The sequence below is a fragment of the Asparagus officinalis genome, chromosome 6 (assembly GCF_001876935.1).
Source record: "Asparagus officinalis chromosome 6, Aspof.V1, whole genome shotgun sequence".
Classification (NCBI taxonomy): Eukaryota; Viridiplantae; Streptophyta; class Magnoliopsida; order Asparagales; family Asparagaceae; genus Asparagus; species Asparagus officinalis.
The window spans coordinates 21,997,560-22,007,228 of record NC_033799.1 but is presented as its reverse complement, the minus strand read 5'-3'; the positions used below and the strand labels follow the sequence as shown (position 1 = coordinate 22,007,228).

At 34.9% G+C, this 9,669-nt stretch overlaps 1 protein-coding gene across 6 annotated transcripts; it reads left to right on the top strand.

Moving 5' to 3' along the window:
• LOC109844450 (protein FAR1-RELATED SEQUENCE 6-like) lies at nucleotides 443–7,803 on the top strand. 6 transcript variants are annotated; one of them, XM_020413496.1, is made up of 6 exons: nucleotides 443–529; nucleotides 1,238–3,418; nucleotides 3,729–3,839; nucleotides 3,930–4,046; nucleotides 4,302–4,377; nucleotides 7,441–7,803. In XM_020413496.1, the coding sequence occupies exons 2-5, from the start codon at nucleotides 1,739–1,741 to the stop codon at nucleotides 4,344–4,346; spliced, it is 1,953 nt and encodes a 650-aa protein (XP_020269085.1). In that variant the 5' UTR covers nucleotides 443–529; nucleotides 1,238–1,738; the 3' UTR covers nucleotides 4,347–4,377; nucleotides 7,441–7,803. The 6 variants fall into 6 exon arrangements, with proteins under 6 accessions (XP_020269085.1, XP_020269084.1, XP_020269086.1 ...); XM_020413495.1 differs by having other exon boundaries at nucleotides 7,432–7,803; XM_020413497.1 differs by having other exon boundaries at nucleotides 7,393–7,803.

Sequence of the window (9,669 nt, the reverse complement as noted above, 5' to 3'; positions counted from 1 at the left end):
TTGTGGAAGCAATATATGTTAATTACTTCCTAGTAATATTTTCAAATGTTATCCAAACAAAAAAGTAAATAAAGAAGAAGAAGTTCTACTTCCATTACTTCTAAAACTATATGAAACAAACAAACAAAAATGTTATTTCCACTATTTTTACTTCAGAGTTTTGAAAGATATTTCTATAACCTACTTTTTGCTTACAATACTTTCATCATCCAAACGGGCCTGAAGCGGTTGAATCAGAATAAACCGTTAGAATATGAATAATTCACCCACTTACTAGAGATGATCCTGATTTTTCCCAACATTTTTATCTGATACCAGAGAGGGGCGTATTGTCCTCGCACACGTGTCGTAGAGCTATCACGTTGTACCAAACTCGTCCGACTAAATTCTAAGGTGAAACCCCAGCTCCTCCCTTTTTCTCTGTCTTTTTTATTTCAGGTAAAAAAAAATTTTTCTTTCGCCCGTTTCTCCTCTGAAAGAGCTCAGAGGAGAGGCTGGAGACTTATCGGAGGGAAATTATCTATTTCGGGTACAATTTTCAATCTCTTTACGGTTTCTTTGATGCTCCTTTCAAGCCTTTGAATTTAGGTTTGAAGTGAGGATCTTATGCTTAGTATGCTTTTTCTTTTCTTTTCTTTTCTTTTCTTTTCGCTTCAGTTCCACAAATTGAAGAGACCCTTTGCTCAAAATTGTTCAAAACATTCTTTCTTCCGTAAAAGTGGGATCTTTTTTCTTTTCTGGACATGGGTTATTGCAAAAGTGCAAGGTTCTGAATATTTTGTGATTATATAGTAAATTCTGCAGTTTTCGAGACTTTGAGGTCACAATTGGGTGCAATTTAATAGTTAATTCCAGAAATTGTGTAACAGTTGAACCTTTTTGACGGTTGTTGTTTTAATGATGGTATTGAGTGGTGCGTATTTAGGTGTAAATGTTGATATTGGTTGTTTCCAGTGTTTAGGTTTGGAAATTGAAGAGACCCTTTTCTCAAAATTGTTTAACTTCATTCTATCTTCTGTAGGTATAGGAACCTTTTTCCTTTTCTGGACATGGGTTTTGTTAATTTCCCTGGTAACAAGCATCGCAAGGTGTAAATTAGGAAATTTGTAACTTTGCTTTGTGAGTACATTGTAAAATTTTGGAATTCTAGAGAATTTTAGCTCACAGATGAGCGCAATCTAATGACCCAGTTCGACGAAATGAACTAGTAATGGTTTTTTTTCTGTTTTATTTATAGGGTATGGCAGAGGAATCTTTTATAGAAGACCCTTTGGAGAAAGATCTCCAAGAGGTTTCTGTGAATGAACCAAATGTAGGGAACGGAGTTACTGATGCCAGTCCTAATGCTGAATCCGTGCTTGAATCCCACTGTGACCAAAATGAGGGCAAAAGTGCTCCTGATATCGACAATGAGACTCCTCGGGTTGGGATGGTGTTCAAAACCTTTGAGGAGGTTTATGGCTTTTACAATCAGTATGCTCGGAAAACTGGATTTGGTACGAAGATAAGAAGGTCATGGTATAGCCTTGACGACGGTCAATGCAACAAATTCATGGCTCACATGTTGTAAAGAGGGGAGTAGGAAGTATAGAACTCAGAAAGATGTAGTTCTTATCGGTTGAAGCTTTCAGCTCGAACCGATTGCCAGGCAAGGATTAAAGTTATAAAGAGATATGCTGATGGCTTGTTTCATTTGACAGAGGTTATTCTTGAGCATAATCATCCGGTGAATCCTTCAATGTCGCAGTTCTTTCGGTCACATAGAGGTGTAAACGAAGGTGGGAAGAAGCTTCCTGTGATGAGAGGAAAGGGGCAGAGAGAATTAGCTTCGGTTGAGAATGAAGGGGAGAGTTCTGTTGTGAAGGGAACACGTTTGTTTTTAGGGAGAGATGATGTACAAGCTCTTCATCATTTTTTTGGCCGAATGCAGTCTACAAACACAAACTTCTTTTATTTGATGGATTTAGATGAGGATGGTCGGTTAAAGAATGTATTTTGGGCTGATGGAAGGTGTAAGACCGAGTATCAGTACTTTAGCGATGTTGTTACTCTTGACACGAACTATTTGACGAATAATTATGAGACACCTCTTGTTTCTTTCGTCGGAGCAAATCACCATGGTCACTCTATCTTATTTGGTAGTGGGTTGCTTTCAGATAGAAGTGTTGAAACCTATAGATGGTTGTTTAAATCTTGGCTATCTTGCATGTCAGCAAATCCTCCAAATGCCATTATCACTGATCATTGTAAGGCCATTCAAGAAGCAGTTGCAGAGGTATTTCCTGGTGCTCGTCATCGTATGTGTGTATGGAATATTATGAAAAGGGTCCGAGAAAATTTGGCAGGATATGCTGAATATAAAGCTATTAAAGAAATCATGAAGGGGGCAGTCCATGATTCTGTTAGAATTGAAGAGTTTGAAGAAGACTGGAGAAATATGATTAAAACATATGGGCTTGAGGATAATGAATGGCTCAACTCACTGTATGAAAATCGACATTATTGGGTTCCTGTATTTGTGAGGGGAGCATTTTGGGCTGGGATGTCTAATACTCAGAATAAGGAGAACACAACTTCATTTTTTGATGGACATATTTATCCCAAAACTTCATTGAAGCAGTTTGTTTGCAAGTATGAGACAATTTTACAAAGTAAGTATGAGAAGGAAGTCCAAGCCAACCTTGATTCTTTTAATAAAAGCCCTCAGTTGATATCTAAATTTTATATGGAAGATCAACTGCGTAAGATTTACACAGTTGATATGTTTAAAAAATTCCAGGAAGAAATAAAGGCCATTTTATATTGCATTCCCTCTCTGGTTAGGGTTGATGGTCCAGTCTCAACCTTTGAAGTCAAAGAACCCTTGAGGATGAAAGATGGCAACCAAATGGAAACAAAGGATTATGAAGTTACTTACAATTCAAATGAACAGGATGTGCGATGCATTTGCTGTTATTTTCAATCCATAGGTATATTATGTAGACATACTCTATCAGTGCTCAACTTTCTTGAGGTTTATGAAATTCCACCACAGTTTATTGTTGACCGCTGGAGGAAGGACAATAAACATAGGCATGGTATGAATTATTCTTCTAATGATGTAATAGCGAATGGGCCGATGGAGCGTTATGACAATTTGTACAGGCGTTGCCTTAGATTTGTTGAGCTCGGGGTTATTTCTGGCGAACGGTATGAATATGCACTGAAATTGATTGGTGAGGTGACAGAGGAACTTATTTCAAGTGATTGTACAATCAGTGACATGCTACCAAGGAACCCTAGTACTATTAGTGGAAGAAATATGGGAAATGAAGATGAGGGAATTCCTGATATTATTCAAGTAAGGCGTAAAAGTCAGCCACCAAAAAAGAGAAAAGAACCTTTAGCAGAAAAAATAGTTAAGGGTGGCAGGAAGAAGGTAACATTGAAATCTGATTTTAGTCAATTCAAGAAGAGTCTAGCAGGTTAGGGTAGGGAACAAGTAAAAATGGTATTTTATATTCTTTTTTACTTTACCCATTAACTCCATTTATGAGAATTTCCAATAGCGCAAGGGGTTTAGTATATTTCCAAAAGTTCAGGGGATTTCTATTATCTATAAAGTTCAGGGGGTTTTTTTGTGCAAAATCCCCAAAGTTCAGAAGGGCCTTGTAAAATTTACCCATTTATCAACTCACCTTTCTTCCTTCCTCTTTGATAATCATGGTTTGAAAAATTTTCTATTGCAGGCTTCTCAAAGAAATTCAATGGTTGCTGATCAAAATGACGCGCCTCGTATAACGCCAGATACTCCTCAATTTGACCCTCATATCTGGGCACAAGAAAACATCAACCTAACAGTGAATTCCAAACTCTGCTATTTTATGTTATTACATGATATTCCTAAACTTTGTTTCCATTATTAAATCATTTTCTTTTAATTCTAATAGGAACAAGTTAGCCCAACAAACTTGTCAATCGGTAGCCACTTTGGAGTACAAATCCACCACCCACATGGACTTGACAATCAATCTGGAATCCGCTGGAGCTTCCAACAAATGTTTCAAGTTAGTATTTGTTATTCTAAATCATATTAAGTTTTGAAAAGGGGGAAAAAAAACCCTGCAAACTAGAGACTTCTCAAACCTTTTGGGTCTCTTACTTTCCAGTCTGAATATATTCCAAAGATATCCGGATGATCTTGATTTAGATGGAAAGTAAGATCATGTTTAGTTTATTATATCTCTTGGGACCATTTTGTACATGTTACATTTCTGAAATATTTCTTGTATAATTATGAGGTCGATGCGCATAATTTTCAGCAAGGTCATACACCTGAGGCACCTCCTGGTCCGTGGGCTGGATAGAAGAGGGGGATCTAATTGGAAAATAACTTGGGTATGCTTTAACAATACATTGAGTTCTTTTGGATTTTGCTGCTTAAAAGGGAAAAAATGAAAATAAATGGAGAAAAATGTTGTTCCTTTTTATAATTAATTTTAGGAAGGCTCTCTGAGGCATGGTGTAGTTACACGGGTAGCCTTAAGCTTACTAATTTTAACTACACAGGTGACTGTTTATTTTTTGTCTCATAATATACAATCACTAATCTCGTAGTTACCCGTGTAGATACATAGACTTTAGGGTCATCCATGTAATTAAACCATACCTCAGGGTTCCAAAATTTTATTAATCCTTAATCTTATTGGTTATTTTCTTTTGGTGGGGTGTGTGTGACTTAAACAGAGTGTCTCCTTGATTTGTGAACTTTCCTTTTCAATGCTTACTTCATTGTTGAAAGTAATTCTTATTCGACATGATCTTACTAATTTTACTGCATTTAGCATCAACTTGTAAGGTTAAATTTTAATGACTATAATTGTTTCAACAGACGGTAATATATTAACACTACTGGTTTTGAAGACATATGTAGGTTTTGGATTCGAAAAAAGACGTCAAAACCTCTTGGAATGAATTTTTATTTGATTTTATGGTGTGAGTATCAAAGATTACATTTAAGCTAGAGGCTGGTCTTTGTTTGCTAGCATGCATGTATGTAGCTTGACACATGCATAATTGCACATCTGGGAATTTTTGTTAGAGAGAAAAATTGTTAGCGATATTGATAAATTAAATGCATTATTAGAAAGAAGAGAAAGGACCAACTGGTGAGAAGTTTTAACTAACAATGGTATCTATGATTTTTATCCAACATTAGAAAGGTTGCATATTGTAAGTTTCATGCCTAAGATACGAAATCTCATAACCTTATGCTGAAAGTTGAGAAAGAGTTCAATTTTGGAGAATTGTACTGTTGAAAGCTTTGCAATATAAGTAACGCCACCATTGTAATTAAGTTTTTCTTTTTTGGTACGAAAATCAAGTATAGCACAACAATGTTGAAAATAACGAAAATGACGTAAACTCGCCTCTAGCTAAAACAAAACACAAAAGAATATAGCGTATAACGTAGGTGACATTTTTATATTTAAATAAATATTTAATAAATTCAAAATATTCACAATGATTTTAATGAATATAATCATCAAAAATTTTAAATATAACATCATAATTATCAAATACCATCAAATTTATTAACCATGTTATGTCATAAATGCTTAACAACCAATTCAAAAGTATAAGGACTTCAATTTATAAACAAAACATTAAAGAAAACAATAACATTCTCAAGGTTTTAAAAGAAGATACTCTCAAATCCGTATTACATATTATATTGAAATAGCATAAGCTATATTGAAATAACGCATGTTATATTCAAGGGGAGCCAAAAATTTTATTTTGGAGGGCCAAGAATTGATACATACATTTCCTTTTATTTATTTGAGAAGAAAATACTAACTTTAAACCAAATTTGCATGTTCTTTTGTTCAAAGCTATAAAGGGCATCTCAAATGCTTATAACCACCTCCGGAATCCCTTTTCCTATGTAATAAAAAATGGTTAATTTCACTCAACTATCCTAATGTTTTACCTACTTTGCACATATATGCCCCCAGTTGCTTAAGTTCTCTTAAAGTTTCTAAAAGTTGCACTTTAGTATCCTCATTTGTGTAAACATGAGAATTTTCCCTCAAAAATTCTTATGCGACACCCACATGCTAATTTTAGAACATTTTTACTCTTATTATTTGTTAATATACTATTAAACCTATCAAAATCCTATTTTAAAATAGAATTCACAAAAATATCCTAATGTTTCACCTATTTTGAACATATATGCCCCCAGTTGTATTTGGCTGCACATAAATTCCCTTATGTTTCTAAAAGTTGCAATTTAATATCCTTGCTTGTGTAAACATGAGAATTTCTCCTCAAAAATTCTTATGCGACACTCACATGCTAATTTTAGAACTTTTTTTACTTTTGTTATTTGTTAATATAATGTTAAATCTATCAAATCCTATTTTAAAATAGAATTCGAGGTTTAAATAGGATTTTAAACTTAACAATAAATTAAAAAAAAGTGGTAAAATGTTCTAAAATTAGCATGTGTCACATGAGAATTTTAGGGGATATTCTCACATTTGCATAACCGAGGGTACTAAAGTGCGGCTTTTAGAAACATAAAGGGTATTTAAGTGCAACCAATACGATAGGGGGTATATATGTGCAAAGTAGGTGAAACTATGGGTATTTAAGCGTAATAAAGCCAAAAAAATCCTTTTCCTAGTAAATAGTAATATATGCAGTGGGACCCACGTTTTTTTGCCTCATTCTTTTGTGGCTGGCTTTGGCTATTGTAGTCGAAGCAAAGTTCTTGTTCCATTTACCATAGGCAGTATAGTAGGGGTCACATTTTTTTCTCACCTCCTTTATTAGTGAGCCATTTTATTCTTAGAGACTATGTAGTATAGGTAGCATTTTCAAAAGAAAAAAAAGTTCTTGGTTTATGGCCCGAAAGGGGGGGCGGGGGGGCAGTCGGTCCTATGCTCTGTCCCACTGGTTATATTGCAAGTAGAACGTACATTATACTGATGAAAATAACATATGCTTTATCGTAATAACTTAAGAGTTATTACGTGCATGAGTTATTTCAAAAGGTTCTATAACGTTTAAGGTTAAGGTACATAGCGCAAACTTAGGTTTTCTAGGTTATTCTTTTGGTGGATTATAATCCACATGTTTGACTGAGAAAAGACAAAAAAGACCCATAACTTTTCCACAGCCACCTAGATTTTCTGTTTGTTTTAGCAAAAAACACATGGATTATAAACCGCCTTCTTTACTGAACACCTAAAACTTTAATACGCTTGGGTTAATTTGCAGATGGATTATAGTCCCAAGTGGGTTATAACTATATAACCTAAGATTACGACCATGCTCTATATTTTATTTTTATCCCTTTGTGGACTGACTTCAGCACAGAAGTTCCAATTTCTCTTCTTGTGACAGAAAAAGCATACGAGAGCTTAATGATGCGATATTTTTCAGCACATGCAGGAACTGACAACTGAATGTTCTTTCTGCAAGCAAGGAGCGGAGACCTGGCAACTCCTACAATCAACGCTGCGAAAAACTATAGCAGTTTTCTTGTTTTGCTACCACATTTGTGCTTCATTTCCGATAGCAGCCAGCAGGGGATTGGTTAAAGGGCTGCTGTAAATATTTGTGATGCCGAAGTGCATAATTTTCTGAGAACTTTTGAAAGTTACAGTGATCTCAGGGATTGGTTTAGCTGTTGTCTGATTAGTTTTCAGATGAATTCTTTCACAGGGTACTATCTGATCTTGCTCCTGTATATTGAATTGTGAATGCAATAACATTTAGCTTACAGTGAAATAGAGAACTTTTTCTCGAGTGTTATCTAAAGGGCTAATTGCTGATAGAACCCCTCTACTATCACTAGGCCCCCTGAGTGAAAGCTTGTTGATGCGTTTGCCCTTTTAAGAGTTTATTAGTCAAAAAAACAAATTTCTCTTAGTTTTCTCTAAGGGTAAAAGAGTCAAAAAAAAGAACACATTGTGAGGTCTCTCTGCAACAAGAGAAGTGCATGGGGTCTATCCGCGAGTGACCCTTCCAAATAAGTTTTATTAATTTGGATTCTGCGTGCTCCTCCAAATTGGACTTCTTAAAAAAAAAAAAGTAGTTACGGCTTTGACCAAGGAAGTCCCTCCTTTAATCAGATTAACAGCACTAAACTTGTTAACTCAAGACGATTTTAATCCACATTGATAAAAAGAAATAATGAGAAAATTGCAGATGACTCCACTCATTTCTTCTCCCAAGTCTCAACTCATTTCAGAAACTCGATTGTTTTTTAGGGGCAGTTTGGTTCGCTTAAAATGCCTGTGGAAACACTTTTCTGCGCCTGACACCCCTCCACGTCGGTTTTTTATTTCCGCCCATTTCTTGGTGCCGCTTTGGTTCGCTCGGGTGGAAGAGGAAAAACTTTGTTGAAATCGCCGTCAGCTCGGATTTTTTTCCCTCTCTGATTTTCTTCTCCAACCGAGTGAAATCGATGAAAACCCTGGCCACGTCGGATTTTTTTTCTTTCTCGTTGATTTCTTTGGTGAGCTATCGTTACCTCCTTGCTCTCTCCCGCTAGAAACTCTTGCGACCTTCTTTGTACCTGTATTCGAAGAAATCTGGGGGAGGGGGTCTAATCTTTGCCGACGCTGTTCGGATCTGATCTTTGCCGACATTGTTGCTTCCAAAATCAAGGTAATAATTACTTTTTTTATTTTTAGATTATTAGTTTAATTTACAGCAATTTTCTAAGAAATTGGGAGGGGGGTTCTGATATTTGCCGACGTTATTCAAATCTGAGCTTTGTATTTGATTAATCTTTGCCGACGCTATTCAGATCTGATCTTTGAGATTTTAGAGAAATTGAGAGAGGGGTCGGATTTTTTGAGAAATTGGAAAGGGGGGGTCTGATGTTTTAGCAGGTCTGATGTTTTTTGAGAAATTGGGGGAGGGTGCTCTAATTTTTTGAGATTTTTAATTTGATTAATTTCTGATTATTATGTAAGGAGAAACTGGTTTGCATGATTTCTTTCGTGCATATGCAAATTTCTGATTATTAGGTAAGGTAAAACTTGTCTCTTGCATGATTGTTTCATGCGTATGCAAATTGTCTATAATACTTACATGTATGCATAATTTAAGAACATTTTACAATTTTGAAATAGACTCAAATGGTCTCCATGAGTCTAAGCTTGTTGGGTACACTTTGTCAGTCCTTAGTAATTTATAATTTGTAATTTGTAATTTATAATTTGTTCACATCACATGAATGTTCACATATTTTAAAATAATTCTTTTACAAAATAAATTCCTTTAAGTTATTTCTAATCCTTTAAAATTATAAATTTATTTATTTAAAAAATTCTTTTACAGAATAATTTCTTTAAAATTATTTCTCATTATAATAACTCAAAATAATCTTTAAAATATTCTTTCTTTCTTTTTATTTATTTTTCTTTTCTGTATGAGCAGTAACCTTTTCCATTTTTGAAATTATTTCTTATCACCAATGCATTCTCCCCAATCTACTTAAGTACACATTTTAGATGACGAGAACACTCCTCCGCCTAAAGAAGCACCCAACACATCAAGTTCTAAGGCTAAGTCATCATCCGCCAAGGTAAAGGTTCATAAGACCAACCTTGTATGACAATGGCTAATACTATATTTATATTGTAGTAAGTAGTTATTTGCTTTCATTTT

What these genes read in the sequence shown, in the direction of transcription:
- LOC109844450 (XM_020413493.1), top strand. Translation starts at nt 1,739, where the DNA reads ATGTCGCAGTTCTTTCGGTCACATAGAGGTGTAAACGAAGGTGGGAAG. An exon ending in TTAAGGGTGGCAGGAAGAAG is followed by an intron (nt 3,419 to 3,728) that starts GTAACATTGAAA and finishes TTTCTATTGCAG; the next exon opens with GCTTCTCAAAGAAATTCAAT. An exon ending in GCTTCCAACAAATGTTTCAA is followed by an intron (nt 4,047 to 4,280) that starts GTTAGTATTTGT and finishes TATAATTATGAG; the next exon opens with GTCGATGCGCATAATTTTCA.